General features: G+C 37.0%; 1 protein-coding gene across 1 annotated transcript in view; it reads right to left on the bottom strand.

The window, feature by feature from the left end:
* Positions 1 to 17,434, bottom strand: part of RGS7 (regulator of G-protein signaling 7) — a gene marked incomplete at its 5' end in the record, with an annotated part of 63,172 nt that overhangs the window by 32,347 nt on the left and 13,391 nt on the right. The window contains 3 exons of the mRNA XM_010086382.1: positions 7,323 to 7,404; positions 7,547 to 7,623; positions 9,513 to 9,577. Of these exons, the coding sequence (XP_010084684.1) occupies positions 7,323 to 7,404; positions 7,547 to 7,623; positions 9,513 to 9,577 (224 nt within the window). The remainder of the gene's footprint in view (positions 1 to 7,322; positions 7,405 to 7,546; positions 7,624 to 9,512; positions 9,578 to 17,434) is intronic.

Here is a 17,434-nt window from a genome sequence, read left to right as displayed (position 1 = left end):
CCATTCTGTTCAGCAGTTCTTTGAAAATGACTCTGACAAATCAAGTGTGGAAGCATTGGGACTTTTATTGACAACATCTCTAGTTACAAGATCCCCAGAAAATTAACAGATGTCTGAAGAAAGAGGAAAAATATTTTGGTGAGTTTAGTTATTAGGATACAAGTGATGGACTTCTTTCTTTTTTAAAAAAAATTTGCAACTTATGCCCCATCTATCACAAATGTAGCATAACCCAATAATTAAAAACTCTAAACTAAGTTGGGTGGGCGTCCCCACCACAGGGGCTAGCTACTTAATGAATATAGTCTTTGTTCCACAGTTGAAACTGATGATACTAGAGAGTTTTTTTCTTCCTGTATATTGGCACTGTAGGTTTTACACAAAAGTATCAAGAGACTGTCATGTAATAAAGGGACCAGCACCAAGTTTTCTTCTGTCTACTTGGATTTCTAAAAGTATGTATGTGTGTCACACATTTTTTTCCTTTTAGTAGTGTCATATTCCCAGGTTCTGCACAATTACTGTTAGCACAACTATCTCTTTGGAGACATGCCTTTTTGATTCAGGTGCATGACTGACACACAAGCACTGTGACTGGACTTTTGATACCTATGGTTAAGTTACAGTGCTTTTACAGAGGTCCCACTTGCATTATAGTTCTAATAAGAAGCAAACACAGAAAGACAAATATTTGGATTACAATCCATCATGGCCATGGCAACTTCATATACAAATTGCAATAAGTAGGTGAGTTTGATGATGACTTTGTATACAGCTTCTGTCAAGTTTTCGCCTCCCTAGAACTCCAGACCAAACTTCTCTAAAATTAGCTCACAATTTTTGTAGTTTTTCCTATGGACTCTCTTCTGTTAGAAATTAGTTCATCTGGGAAGTAGTACCATCCAATTAACAGCTATAAATCATACTTAATGATTAGGAAGCAAATCCCAAGATTGTTCTCAAATATAAATTCTTTAGCAGCATGTTTCAGATTTCATTACCAGATGCCCCATAAATTTGGCAGATAATCAGGGGAAAAATATTAAAACCTGCTTGTTCTACTAAAGCATTAGATATTTTCCCCAATTTCTTCAGCCTTTTCATTATGTATCTTAAAAGAGATGTGTTATGCTACTAAGTACTACCTTTATGGAACACAAGATAGGGTAAATCATTACAATGTGTGGATTCAGTGTGACAGTGAAATAAGCGAATACAACTTGGAACAGGACTTGCATAGAATACCTCAAAGTTGGTTATATTCCTTTATGTTAATCTATCTTTCAAACATGTGATACACCCGAGAATATGCTGCAAATATGCCTGAATATGGTGATCTATAGTCAAGCAGTATTATGGAAACAAATTAGTTGTACACAGCTTAACTGCTAAAACCTGTCTATATCAGCTGATAATGATATACAACTTGTTGCCTTTTAAGGAATTAAATATAGCTTTTCATTTTTTCTTATTCATTAATTGAACTGATATTTCAGGCCACTGAATGTTCAATGTCAAATCTTATTGAACTGCTTCCTTCAAAGGAGGGATTGTCTTAACTCGTAAGAATTAATAAAAGCTTTGTTAGGATTAAGTGTCTCTTCTGTTGAAGGTTTTAATAGGGAATTATGCAGGCAGCGTAAAATGAATTTAAATGTGCATTTCATGTCCTTTTTAGCTAATTTCGATTTGACTCATTAAAGAACAGAGATAAATAATATAAAGTTCCAGACTTATTCACCAAATTGAAATGAATGAGCAATAAACCTGATTGTGTCATCCACTGGAAATATACTGATGCAGAAATAATGAATTCTTGATAAACTGCAGATAAAGGCATATGCATTTAAGCATAAGTTAAACCCACTGTAGACAGCCCCATGTGAAGGATAGAAAACTTGCTGTTTGGACCAATTAGTAAAATCAATACATGGTTTATTGTTTGAAGATCACTGCCTACTAACAAAATAACAGTAGTTCCACTCCTGTTCTGCAGTGGATTTAATCAAAACATGTCAAGGAGTGCAATTAATGGATAAAAACTGCAAGTTTTTCCTCCTGTTTGGACAAGACAAATGAAGTTCAAAGACTATCAGACAAAGGAGAGACTTTTGATCAACTAGTTTCATCAAGCTTTTACCATGTGCACATCATGCTAAAACTCAGATGGTTTTCAAACTAAGAGATGGGAACGCTCACTTAGCATGGAACTTAGGATCACTTAAAGTTTCAAAGACTTTCAGCATCTTCCAGGAACAGGAACCTACACTGTACCAGGTTCCTGCTTATACCTATTTGTCTTCTCAGACTAGAGACCAGATCTTTTCCCTGAGTAGTATCAAACACACAAGGAATTCCAGTGGCTGTGCAAACCAATAACCTTCTTGAAACAGGAGAAAAAGAGATACAGAGAGATTGTCAAGAAACATAATAAATTAAACCATAAAGTGAATCCAGAGGATATAGAGCTTCTTAAATTTTGACAGGGATTCTCATGTCCTCACATACATGTTTAAGAACAGATCTAGTGCAAAGATGGGCTTTCACCTTAAGAGAACATAATTTGCTCATATTATTTAAAAAAAAAAAATCTTTTAAAGGTCTGAGTGTCAGAGAAACAGATAATGTGCAAAATGCACAGGAAAAGGATGTTGAAATTTAATTTTTGAGACAAGTTATGTGAAACTAAACTAGAAGCTGTAGTAGAGAATATATTACTGCATGGAATTTATATTCTTAATTCTTTTTGAAAGTTAATTTAATTTCTAATTAATTTAAAGTAGACTACTTTAGGTTTGTAGTAACTAGTTTTCAGAACCAGAAATTATTGTACAGAAATTATATCCAATGTATTTATTCAAGCGGTACTTCAGTATTACTAATTTTAATTAAGGCTGTATTGTGATTTTTGTGTATGTGAAGATTCCAGTATTTGCTACACTGTTGCATAAGGAAACCTGTTAAATTTATCCAGTTTGTTGCCCCCATGATAAATACTCAGAGTGATTATTGCTTTCTCAATTTTCTTCAGCCCAAAAGGCAGGAAATTCCTGTTTTACTGATTCCATACTGAAGAATTTAGATTAGTCACTTGAAAAGAAGTGACAACAGGAAAGTCTGACCCCATGTCTCTGAAAATGTTGATGGCAAACATAGATGACATTTAGAAATTGATTATCTGCCTTTTGACTTATAAGAAGACCCTTGGCAGAACGTTTTGGATTAAAGCAGCAAATTTAATTCACACAGAAACAGAAATCAATGTATAAACATTGCACTTATTTAAAAAATTCTGTATCCTTACTACTTCAGCTTATTTTCCTAGTTGCTACCAGAACTAGGTCTTACTAAAAACCATAAGGTCACCTCATTTTTCTGTGTCCTTCCACCACCTCAACAGTTAGCTATTTCACAATTTCTGACCTCCTCATAATCCTCAGTTTTAACTTGAGCACTTTCAGTTTGTTGCACTGTTGGAAGAAAGCTGGTTTCTTTTTCCCCACCTGTCCCACCCTTACTGAAGTATGAGACTAAATAACAATGCTAAATAATGTCCATACAAATTCTTCCATAAAGGTCTTAGCAGGTTAGTTATAAGGTTTATAAATATCTGCCTCAAACAGATGTGAGTATGGATCATAAACATTATAACCATTTTATGAAAATAAAACATTGTTCAAGGCTTTGTTTTATTACCAGAGTTGCAATTATCTGAGACTGCCCATTGCTGCTTTGGCTGCGTTCCCTGTCTGCTGGAGAGGTAACTCCCTTGTGAGGATATACGGTGAAACAGGTGCAAAAGAAGACATGAAAATTGTATGCAGATCCATCGCTAGAGAAGTTGGATGGCATGATCCACATTCGTTTCCTGGAGATGTTTAAAAACTTTCTGAAAATATTATGATAACGCAGACAGAAGTATTCTCTGGCTAAACAAGTGACTGGCCCAGAAAAGTCTAGAATTTGTAGCATGCAAAGTGTGAAGTGAAGGATTGCACCACCTTAGCCAAGTTAAATTCAGTCTTTTGCCGAGTCTTTGAGGCTGATCTTGAAGGCCAGGATGGGAAAGTCATTAAAAACAAAAGCAATGAAAGAAAAGAAAAGAAAACCCAGAACAAATAACCGCAAGTGCCCGCTGCGTGACCCTAGACAACCAATAATATTACCTACTGGCTCAGATGCTGAGAGTCATGTTCGGACCACATAAAATACAATTTTAAAATATAAACAGGTAAAATAAGATTAATGGAGATAGAATCTCATTAAAAAATGAAATAGAGAGAGAAGTAAAAAGTGTGGGATGTGTGACAAGGTTTTAAAAAAATGAAGATTATTTTTTCCTAGTTTGCTACTAGGAAATAGTGTAATGAAACTCACAAGTCCAGAAATCATACATATTGCTGAATTTTACATCATAGTGTATTTATCCTAAACCCACACTTTCCCTTAACATTGCTGCTGTCCTTACCAGACATACCCACCCTTGATTATTTGTCTTACTGTATAAAACTCACAAATATTGGGTTTGGAGAAAATAATTTTTTTTCCAACTTATTATAGTTAAGAAGCATATCAATGACTTTCTGGAGAAAAGGATACTTCCCCCATTATTTTCTGAATTAATCTGAATCTCAGAAAGTACCAAATAGGTGTTTATCATGCATTTCATCTAAATTACATTTACATGTAACTCAGGAAGAAAAGTGAATCATTCGGAGGAGCAAGACATCAGCTGTCCTTGCTTGCTACCTAAGAGTTAATTTTACAGCAAGCTGCAGCTACTCTGCTCCTACTCTGTTTGATGTGGATTTGAGAATGTTTCAGGGGATTTGCTGGTTTAGTACCTGTTTGTCCCTTTTTAACAATTGTAGGATGATGGGTTTTAAACAGAGATAAAAATTCTGTCCCTTTTTAACAATTGTAGGATGATGGGTTTTAAACAGAGATAAAAATTCATGAAAGTGATGAGTTCTTTTATAAAGACTTTAATCAGGAGCATGACATTTCTTTTCAAACAAGAGCAGGTTCTTAATTTCTTTTGCCTGGAAGGCACTTACTTCCCTCATTTAGCTTGATTTGTTACTGCTTTTTGACTAACACCCTAATCCTCCTAAGCAATTTTCATTCAGTTCCATAGTCTGCTATTAATAGAAATTGCAAAATTGTGAAAATGATACACTTTCTAGGCAGGTGGAAGAAAAGGAAGATATGTTTACTCTGCCAACAAAAAGAGGAATGCATCACTATATGGGAATAATAGGAATCTCAGACCTATGTTATGTACTGGCTATACATTAGAAATGGACTTTATCCTAGGTCTGCTGCTCAGGATCTCGAGGGAGTTTATATAGCAATCCTTGACACACATTTCTGTGGTTTTACTGTGACTGATATCTGAACTAGTAAAAGTTGTTCAGGAATGTCTCTGCAGGCTGCAGCTACCTACACAGCTGAAGCTCAGTCATGCTCTTTCTAGCTGCAAGCTAAGATGTTTCTACATAAAGCAGTAACTGGAATTTACAGAAATGACTGAGACTACACCCCACACTACACTAAAATACACAGCAAAATAATAATAAAAAAAACATAGTGAAACTGCAATTAAATAAATATTTGAATGGAAACTGATCAGTGAGCTATCAAAGCTGTTCTTGAAAAGCCATTAGAAATTGTAATTGGTTCTAGCATCACCTTCCTCTTTTCAGTCTGTTCCTCTTTTATTTTTATTCTTTTTAATAGAAGGTTCTGGCTTTTACTGGAAGTTCATAACAAGGTTTTCAAAAATAGTATTTCACTAGCTAGTGTGAGGAGCTTGTTAGCCAACATATGAACCTCTCCATTTTATCTCCTAAAGTTGGGGGCCCACATTACCGACTGTAAGCCCGTCCTTTGCTTCTGATAGTTCCTAGGTATGACTACAGCCAGATTAAAAACATCTGCTGGACCAGGCAGATTTATCCACAGTTCAGCCAAAGCTCTTAATCAGATTCAATGTCCTCTTGTCCTGGTCCCTTTAATTCTCTCCTTATTGTCTGCCTATATCTTAACTTGAAACTTCAACAATTCATCTTCTCTTCCAAATCTGGAAATAGCATCTCATTCCTAGATTCAAAACCCTTAGATCCATTTCTGCAGCTAATATCAAACCTGTATGCACCTTCAAAGTTCTCAGGTCCACAGAAACTTTTTGTGTCTATTCTATTTGTAGCTCCAATCAACGTCAGATGGCAGATTGTTCTCTGTCCTTCTTCCTTATTTTATGCCAGTGACTAGACCATAATGTCCCAGTATTCTTGCATTTAATGCATGTAGTTTGAATCTTTCTCTTCAAATTATTTTCTCTACCTGATGTTCTAAATCCTACCTAAAAATAGATTTCTTCTACTGTTCTTTCAGTTCCACAGTCACAAATGTAAGCTGCCCATGTCCAAATTTATTATTTTTCATTTGAAATTTTCTCACTGTATTCAGCTCTTCTGCAGGTATCATCACCTAACTTTACTTCCCCAGAATAATTAGTTTTAGTTAAGAATCTTCTCTCAGTGTCACAGTGGAAGATACAACCCATATTTGGTTTCACTGATAATGATACTAAACTCTGTACACAGAAAATGAAGGCTTAACTCTAGGAAAGGGAAACAGATATAATTCTGTATTAAAGCAAAAAAGTGTGATTATTGAGTTCTCACAGTTTAACTGGAAGTCTTGTGAAATTTGACAGATGTTCTTCCTCAAAGTTTTTCCTCTCAAAGGTAGTTGATTACGACCTTGAAGGTAGTAGAAAGATCCTTTCTTTTTTTTTTTTTTTAAATTTGCCTTTTGACAAGGAACTCAGACGAATCTTGTTTAGACAGTGTATGACTCCCACAGCTTAAAGCCAACACTATCTAACCTTTATGTACATTAAAAATCGCTTGAAAATATGACCAGAGTGAAGTTGAAAGGCTTAGCGAGCAATAAAAAGCAGACAAAAAAGAACCAAGTCAGATTTATTTAAGAGTATTTTTAGCTATGCTAATTTTGGTTGTGTGACTCATACCTTGGGAAGCCTTTGAAATAGTAACAGTCAAAGACAGGTATCTTCTGATTCAAGAAATCAGACACAACAAATATATTCACTGAAAACCCCAAGTAGTGTACACACGTCTGCAGTCTTCAGTAGTAGAAAGATATAAACTATAGATCCTGCAAAAAAGGGAGGTGAGCCCTGACTTCTGGCCATACAGGCCTTTTACTTGTTCCCAGGCCACCCCAATGCTCCACAGAGGCTGACATTTATCAGTGACCCTGCTCACAGGCAGAACAGCCCCACCAGCACTCACCACCGGCCGGTGCACGTCCCAGAACGCTCGCTCCTGGCTGTCAAGAATCTTCCTCTCTATCTTGTCTCTCTTCTTGTCCACTCTGTCAATGTTATAGGACATTTCAAAGAAACAGTGTTAATGACAGTAATTTTAAACATAAGAAGTATCCAATCACTTTTCCCTCCCCTTCTCCCTTCAAAAATCGTACAAACCCCAAATTCTTTGTCTTCAAAGGAACTTACTTTGCTTGTGCTTCAGCTTGCATGAAAATAAACTCCCATTTCCGAGCAAATGCTCGCTGTAGCCTGGCCAAACTCTCCTGAAAGTACATCACAATTTTAGTGGCTTAGGTTGCAAGTGATTTGCTATTTAATATCTTATAGCTTACCTTTCCCTCCTCTTCTCACCCCCCTAAGGATGTAATACAAGTCATGATATCTGTGCCAGTGTAAATGTACCTTACTTATCTGATATAAAATCTTTGCTTGACACCATACAGGATGGAATACTACATCTATCTACTTTTGAATACCCCGACTATTTTAGTTTTGAAACTCTGATGACAAGGGTGGATGCAACCTTCAGCAGAACATGGGATTTCAGAAGCATTTTTATATACAAAGTGCAGGCTGAGTAATTTTGTAATAATACAAAGAAACCTTGCTTGTTTATTAGGTGCTTGTTTTGAAAGCACCTAATATTGAGAGATGACAGCAGTACTTTCCATACTGGATGATCCACATGACAATTCCCACCAGTCATCTATACAAATGGTCTGCATTGAACAATGTTGGTTGCCTATCAATTTATTTAAAATACAATAATAAGGAGCTATCAATATTTTCATAGTATAGGTATCTTCCAAGATCTCCACAGCTATCCTCATTTTAAAAAAAATGCAGGCTATAGTTCTTCACTACTGTATAGGAAGTGTATACATGCTCCAGCCTAGTAAAAATAAGAGGAAGAAGAATATTTCTAAAATCTTTGCAAAATTCTTTCCTCCAGTGATGCTGGAACAGCTTCACTGTCTGTAGTAGAGCTTTTCCAATCTACCCCCAGCTCAGACGGCAGCAGTATGCAGTCTGCTAACACTGAGAAGGCAGAGGTTCTTACCTTCCTCCAAAAAGACCCCAGTTACCTTCGTGCACTGCTTTCACTGAGACCAAGTGAAAAATTGTCTGTAAACTTCCTAAGAAAAAGTGTTGCTTTAACTGTATCTCTATGCATTGCAAATGGATTTCTATGACATGCTTACTGTAAATAGAGACTGCAGAGAGTGAAGAGACTTTCTAGAGTTCTTGTCAATACCAGTACAGGCTCTTGTGGATTGTATACTGCAGGTGAATTTTCTAAGGCGTGTAAGCATAAAATTATGCATACCCCACAGTGCAGTACACTGAAAAGCAAGCTTGTGCCAGAAGAAGCAATAAAGTGTGTCAGCATGGTGCCGTGGCTGGAGTATTTGGCATGTTGAGAGGCTGGGCTGACTATCCTGCTATCATGTCACAGCAGCACAGCTGGACAGCTTTCAGCGTGGAGCCAGGGCTGTTAATGAATTTTATGTTGACATTTTCATATAAAACTCAGGAACTTTTGGGGGGATAGGGATGGAATTCAAGACATCTCTCCCCTTAGTGAGTGCTGTCCTCATAGGCTAATCAACCTCCCTCTTTTTCTTGTTCTTCCTGGTCCCAATTATCCTACCTTGCCTGGGGCACAGCACTGCTTTCAAGGAGTGGGAAGTGCCTCTGGTCTGACCATCTTTGCCTCTTGCCTAACCAATGGGACAAAGGCTGAAATGCCTCCATCACTTTTAAGAAGGAGATTTATATTTATATGGCTACCTAGTGCTTTTGAATACCTTGCCAGAGATCTTTCATTCAAACCTTACACAGCGTAGAACACAATTGCTTTCAAACACTTGAGGTGTATCTGGGATTTGTGAACAGTTATTTTTGATCCTGGCATGGTGATCCGAGGAGAGTAAGATCAGAGATGGGCCAAAATCTCAACTTTTGCCCAGCTAGCTTTCACTACAGTCTCTCAAACAGCATTTATAACTACTGAGCACTGTCAAACCCACATGCTGGCAAAAGTGGATAATTAATAAAGTTTCACACATAATGCCTACAGTTCTCATGCTTAATATAGTTTCACATGCTCATTAGGCCCAGCAGAGAAATTTACTTTTCCCCAGGTACTTACAGCTTCGTAGTCTGCTAGCTCTAGCCTTGCTTTGTTTTGCATTGTCCGCTTGCAGAGGTAAACAGCTGGAACAGAATAAAATAACACAGAATTTGCTACAATCTCACAAACACAGTAGACCAGAAATCTAAAGGCTTCATCTCTATTTTAGTGCTAGCCTCTTTTGTTTTAACTACTCCTCCTATTCTAAAAACCTTTGAATATAGGACCAATGTTACCAATATTGTAACTAAAATGATGGGTCAGATACAGACACTAATTAAATAATTATAAAATCTGCTTTATGCAACACACATGATATACAAAATGCATGAGATACTTGGGGTGAGGTGGTTTAATAGTGAGAGAACTAGAATATTAAAGAAAAAATGGCAAAAACATCTTATAAACTGTATGTATATGTTTTATATATACACATATAACTATATGTATAACTCATAATGCATAAGAGTTTTATCAGGAGCAGCTGCTATATTAGTCAAATAGGTTTTTAAGAACATGTATACATGGTTTTATTCATTTTTACTTTATATTTAGAAATCACAAAAATTCATCCTAGGAAGATTTCAGATAAAAATTAATTCCATATAAAATTCAAGTTTCATACACTATAGTCTGCTATAACCAATATTTAAAACAGAAAATCATGTGAGACAAAAAAATTAAAAAAGTGTATCATGTATTAGATATAATGGCAAAAAATATTCTTTCATTTATATTCTAGATCCAAAATCCTTCAGCAGAGCTGGTCTGCCTCCATCTCATTCAGTCAGAGCAGAATCCTAACTAATAAAATGGAGTGCTGACAGCTAAATACTGAAAGGACGCAGGGATGAAAATGAAACTTTAGGCTACATAAACAGCACAGTGATTTGGATCACATTGCTTGATCCTGAATTCTTTATGCACTCCATTACCCTTGAATGAAGTACATTTCCAACAGACTTTATTTAGCAACAAATACTTCACATCAACTCCAAATGTTGTACAGCTTCCCGCACCAGTAAGACGAGTGCTGCGCAGTTCCTTATTGTGCGGTACTTACCCACTTCATTACTTCCGAGCACCTTCTAATGTGTGAGATGGAGGAAACTTTTGACCAGTGTAGGTAAGAAAACCTTAGCTTATCTGTGGTGTCTACAATCAGCAAAAAAAGTCCATATTTACCGGTTGTAAATATTTACTGCTTCTTGACTGTGAACTTGTCCACTACAGGAGCAAAGGGGAATAACTTCACAAAAGAACCTAACTCCTGCAATTGCTAGGAAGAAGGAATTGCTCATCTTATATTTAGGTTTGATTTTTAAGGCAATCAGATCAACTATATTTTACAACTCCATGGAAAAATTTATTTGTGACAAGTCACCTGCAAATGCATGCAAACCCCCTCCAGTGGATGCTATTTTGGTGGAACTGATGATAAGCACTTTTAAGAACTTCAGCTGCAGTTACAGGTGTTACTTGATGTAATATGAAGCAATATTTTAATGCAGTTTTCATCCTTTTTTTCCTCATTTTGTGTGTGTTATCTAGTCTATTTTCTTTTACACTTTTTCACTTTCCACTCCTGTAAGAAGCCATGACTTCTTTCTCTATTCCCTGCACTCCCACATCCCCTCTGGCTCCAAGGCAATTTCTGTGTCTACAAAATCTACAAATACAGATACAAATCCAGGTCACATAGCAAGTACAGCAAGCAAACAGTCTCTATAGCCACAGTTTCCATACATTTTAATGTTTGTATATGCTTACACTAATGCATTGGCATGCATGCTGAAATGTCACAAAAAAGATGAAGGGATGAGTTCCAGACTCTTGATACCTCGGCTGCATCCACAATCAGTAGAGTGGTAAGAGAATACTGAGGAGTGAGATGGCCTGTCATTTAGCTCCTTTTACAGTGAAACATTTTCCTTTCTTTTCCGTCAAAATCAGGAGCCTGAAGGTTACAATACCTGTGGCTTGGATTCTTATGTCAAATGTTTCTATTTGCCAGTGTGAATAAGATGGAATATGGCCAAGGAAGATTTAGTTCTCCACTAGTGTAGAAGAAAATAGCCCTGAAGGATGTTCCTACTCTTTGACTCAATTTATTTCCTTTGCTGTGTGCTAACAATTAGATCATTATTACAGAAGTGTACATTTGAGGATTTATTTAAGAGCTACTTTTAGTCATGTAAGAACCTGGCAGCAGCTCAGGAATGTGAGTTCACCAGTTCAAGCTGTCGTTGGTATATTCTTTAGCTTGCCTGTAACAAAATTCAATACCACATTGGAAAGCGAGAAGAATGTGAAAATCACTCTAATTTTCAGCCAGAAAGTTCGAAGACACAGCAAAATGAGGTTTTGTTCTTCTGTCTCTTAGAGCAATGAGATCTGAAATACAGATGCTCCCCTCTTTCACGGGTACCACTCCTTTTCTGCACCAACACACGTGTGAAGTAACTGTATGTCTCCAGTAGCCTGACCTTGAGCATCTGGGGAGGCTGCTTAAGCCCAGCTACTTCCCCTGGCCCCAGCTCAAGCTACATTGTAGGTACACCTCTAACCAACCCTGTACCTTACCGAAGCTGCCCTGACCTTCCTTGGTTGACCTTGGACCTTCCTGGACACTTGACACTTTGTCAGGACATTGCTCCTGCTTGCATGCTTGCAGCCCTCAGCTCTTGCTTCCCTTCCCCTGTGGGGCTGCCCGCTTTCGCTGCTCCCTTGACAAGCGTGTTGAGAAATGCTTAACATATGGATGAATGATACGTAAGGAACAGGGTCTGATTAATAACTTCAATTTGCTAATTATGGACTGCCACATACACTCTTATTTTTAGAGCCAGTGTATTCTGATGGATTTTGCAATCAACATAATTGCCTCCACTAAAGTGAATTATATATTAGATGCTGTACCTTGTGCTTTAGAAGTCACTGATTATCATGAGAAAACAGATTTGCCAATAATTTTAAAGGCAATATTAATACGCAACATTTCATCATGAAAGATGGTCAGTGAAAGGGGCATTTGAACCACAAACCGGTACTAAAACAGGCTTTGGTAGTTGTGCGGTAAATACAGACCACTTGCTCTTGAAAATTCCGTTCAGGCTTTCACTAAACGTGGGTAACTTAAGAATTTAAAGTGGGATTGCAAAGTGCTCCACTGAGAGTTGCATGAAGAGGGTGTCTGGGTTTTCACTGTTCCAAGTGTTTAAACTGTTAGACCCAAAATAACCCATTTTCGTGGTTAGCTACCTTTGTTTCTTATTCTTGACTGTTAAGTTGTACCTGAAGCTCTTAAGAAACCCCTACAGATTTTTTTTTCTTTAAATAAGATCTGAGTGATAATTACAGATTTTATTCTAGAATCAAGAAGCTGGACTAAGTACACATGTTACACACGTACTGAAAAAAAAGAACTTCCACCCAAAAATTAAAGTGGAGACTTTAAGCTTGTTGCTGAACAGGGGCTAAATCTCCCCTCTCACCAAAGCAGAGAAAAAGCCTCGGCTAAATTCGATGGAAGTACAACTGGGCCTCTCAAGACCGTGGATAATGCCACCTACACATCCACTACCATGTACACAAACTCCTTACATAATTGTCCCAGTGCCAGTGGTGTTACAGCTTGATTCAGCCCCAGATGGTGGGTGTCACTTTCAGTGAACACTCATTATCTCCACTGAGGCCAGATTAAATTCATACTCTCTGTGAGTCAAGATTCTGCTTTCAAAGTCAGCGTGTACATGCTTAGTCAGTATTTAAGGAGCAAAGAAAATAGAAAGTACTGCAATGTCTAAGGGTTTCAAAGTGCCCTGTGGGCAGACAGAAGCTGTCCCTCCACATGTGAGTTCCTGTATCAGATGTAGAATTATGGGACAATTGTCATAGAACATGACAGCAGGATGCAGAAAATGAAATCATCCATCTTATTTAAACATCAGGATTTCTAGGGTTATTTATACCATCTTTAGGTCACCTCTGCTTTTACCCAATAAGAAAAATTTTGCTCTTTGTAAAAGCTATTGAGTTTCACTTAGTCCTAAAAAAAAGATAACTTTTATTTGGATGAATGGGTAACCAATCAGCTTTGTGTATCTATAAAAGAACTACGCTCTTTAGTAAATGCTAATAACATGAAGTTAGAAGGAAGACCATGATGGTTTATGTGCACTAAATTGCCAAATGGTCAAAAACATAATTTCTGAAACACTCTTCTCTTTCTCTATTTTTTACTTCCTCATCACACTATTTCTATAACATTTAAGGAATGCAATTTGATTATAAATTTAGAAGTGTAGAGGACTTTCTTACATAAACCAAGGACAAGAAAGAAACGAAATGTCAAGCTACCAGAGAGCTCAAGAATTAGTAAAAGGCAAGTTCATCTTCAACACACAAAAGTCCCCAGATGACATTGACCTGGGAAAGTCCTGCAGGATGATAAAAAGAGGTAATGGAAGAGATTACACCCAAGCTACATAAACTATGGGATCAGATAAAGAATATCATACTGTCAAATCTAATTTAAAATTGCATCAATTGAATTATTTCCTACTTCTTGATGTTATCATAATGCTTTCAATTTGCATTAAAGAATTTAACACCCTGCATTGGCACCAAAATAAGGTGGCCTCTTAAGGTTCTCTGATTTAAGGGGTACTCAAGTGCACTTGCTAAAAAGCTTCTTAAAAGAGGAGGTGAAAGAAATTTAAATACATTAATGTTGCATAGAAACCACATAAGGCATGTGCAATCCAAGGCAAGGCTGGTGATGGAGAGTGTTTTCTTCTAAACTGCAAAAATCAGCTACAGAGATGACATCAGAAGCTGGCCACTACTGGACAAAGAGCGCAATTACTTGGTGCCCACCTGGCAAAGGGTTATCAGTGGCAAGATTGTGCATGACTACAGAAAAATACATTTGTTGTCCCTGCTCCTTTCATGGTTTGAAAGCTCTAGTTTGCATCTTGATAATGAAACAGACAAACCTATTTAGTGTACTCAACACAGTCATTTGAAAACAATTCTGAAAATTATGAACTAAGTTTATAAATCTCAGAACTTATTCTGATAAGAAAATTTATCTCTATTTATAGGGGACCTAGATGCAGATTATCAATGCTTTTAAAGTAATGTGTTATAATTAATAATGCTGCAGAAAACAGGTACTTGGTTCAGTTACCTTTCATACGTGTGCGTACAATTGCAATGGCCAAACACATTTTCCATATTCCACATATTTTTGAAATAAGTTATACATTCATGGAAAGAAAAATTCAGGTAAGTACAAAACTCTGAAGGGGTGAGCTGACTGGAAAGCATTTTCAGGGAATGCCTCCGGCTTACAGAGGCCTCTCTGCAGTGGCTTGTCAATGTCAGAATTAGCAAGAATCAGAACAAAATTCAGGACATGCTTGTTGAAGTGAGACTTTCTTTTCATCATTTATACGATGGAGATAGCTCCTAATGAGTGAATTATGTAGCTCTGCAGAAAAATATAATGGGACATTAATTCAGAGTGGATAAAAATCTTGGAGGTCACCTCTTCCATCTTTCTGCTAATGCAAGCCTCTTTCCTAATGCTCATTTGATTTGGTTCTGCCAAGATTAAAATTTATGCATATGAAACACTGGGTCCAGCTACATTTCCTTCAGGGACTATTCTCCTTGGATAGACTGTACTCCTCACCTAGTCCTACCACCAAGCTCTTAGTCTGTACATTCTGTATATGTAGTTTCTCAAAGCAAAGTCACTCACTTAAGGAGTCACAACCCAGTCTCAGCAAGAACTTAGTACATTACGCGAGTCTGGTGGAAAGAGCCTGCTTCTTACTTCACCTAGAAATCCAGCAAATTTTGGGACACTTTGAGACAGGTCCTTAAAGGAAAGATCTCTATCAAGAGCCTAAGAAGATTGATTGTAGGAGTCATTGATGATGTAATCTGGCTGACACTAGCTGTTGAAAAAAATGGTAATTGGACATCAACATTTAAGATTATAGAACTGCAGAGCTCTCCAGAAACTTGACACTATATATCAGTAAATTTCTCCTCATCCTCATGTCATAAATTTAAAAAAAAAAAACCCAAATTTTTATTCATATCTGACAATTTATATCGAAGAAAATGCTACTCTGCTACCAGTTTTGCCCCAAGCTACGGACTCACATTTATGGATTGATTTCCAGAGATGCTGAGCACGTGCAGTTTTCCAGTGGAGCCCAGGTAAGCAATAGGGCTTAATAATCCTCAAACACAGATTGCTTACTAATACGCTGTTGCCAAGGAATCCTGCCTGAGCATTTGGGCAAAGAAAGTACATAATGCACCCTCTGTACAGTTGTCCTAGCCAGTTACTCCATGGAAAAGGGTGAAGCAAGAAGAATGAGAGAGAAAATTCCTGAAATAATCAAATTTTCACAGAGAGATTTGAAGCTAGGCATGTAAAGTAAGTAGGCAACAAACTACACGGAGAAAATTATATTAAAATTTTCAATATGTAAAAAACATGATACATGATAGTAATTACTTTTTTGTGCACTATGTACTCTTTAGCATGACTGCAAGTTTGACAGAAAGGAGGCAGATGAGCCAGGTGCAATGGCTCCTGTTCAGAACTGAGCAGCAGAGGCTGAGCACAGAGAGGTCTTTGCCAGTTTACTCTTTAGCGGTAAGAAGGCATCATTAAGAAGGAAGCTTTCTGTGGACTGACTTGTTAGATGATTATGAAGAAAATTTAAAAAGGACAGACTTTTGCTTTCATAGAAGTGCTGGAGAACAACAGCTACAAGACAACTTTCACACAGCAAAAGTAGATTGTTTCCTTATTTTACTGTAACTCAGACTGGATAACAGTAATGAATATTTATAGAACTGCCACAGAAGTTTACAGGCAGCGCTTATTCAGACAGGAAGCTTACACTTGTAAAGGGAACAATTAATTAAGGCTTTTATTTTTTCTCCTGTAAGTGCTCTAATTTCCTAGAAGATTGCCTTTATAGCACAAGATTTTACCTGGGAGGCTACTGAAAATATGTAAATTTTTAAAACTTGTCCTTCTTCACAGCAGCAAAATTTAAGAATTTGCTTTGCATATATAGAAAAATAGTCTCAATTAGTATCACTTACGGATCACACAGTCATACGCTCTTAAACTCATATTGAGTTATCGGTTATTTACTGTGTTCCCCATAATCTACCAAGATTTTGCGATCTTCCACCATTTTTAACTAATTTGGGAGAAATGCACACACATAAAACTACAAGGCTGAAATAGCATCCTCTTCCAACTATACAGATGCAGTTGACTCTTATCTTCTACTCTTAGTCCAAACCTCCTTCACAGTGGCACTTTCAAAATTTTATTCTTTTTCTCCTTTGTACATACTTTCTTAGCATGCAGTTAACTGTAACAAAAAGTCTGTATGTCACAGACACTTTTGAGTCTATCAACAAAAGTGCACTAGAGAAAAATGAGCAAAAGTTACTAATTCTTCTTCATATCTTATACATCTGAAATTCTTATAAGCCTCTATTGTCACAACTATGTTCATTGGTTTGTGTAGGCTTAGGCTTGAGCTTTTCAAACACAAAAAATAATTTCTATTTTGTTCTGAATGGAGTTTTTCCCTGACCTTTTGTATTTCTTATTTATCTAATTCAAACAAGAGAACAGTAAGGAATTGAATTCTTCAAATTTGCAACAGCTGTGAGTCACTAGACCTCCAAGAGAACCTGACGGGTCCCACGAGAACTGAGGCCAAGTGCATATAGAATAACAATTTCATGTGTGGCATTGTGATGATCTCTAAGGTCCTTTCCAACCCTAACTGTTCTATGATTCTATGATTATATTTCCCCTTTCTGAGATGCAATGGACTTAACAAGTCTTAATGACATGAACTGTTTTTAATCTGCCAGAAAAAAATTCT

The sequence above is a fragment of the Pterocles gutturalis genome, unplaced genomic scaffold (genome assembly GCF_000699245.1).
Source record: "Pterocles gutturalis isolate BGI_N339 unplaced genomic scaffold, ASM69924v1 scaffold7986, whole genome shotgun sequence".
Taxonomy (NCBI): domain Eukaryota; kingdom Metazoa; phylum Chordata; class Aves; order Pterocliformes; family Pteroclidae; genus Pterocles; species Pterocles gutturalis.
Note: the sequence above shows the minus strand (reverse complement) of the source record. Positions and strands in the feature narration are given on the sequence as shown.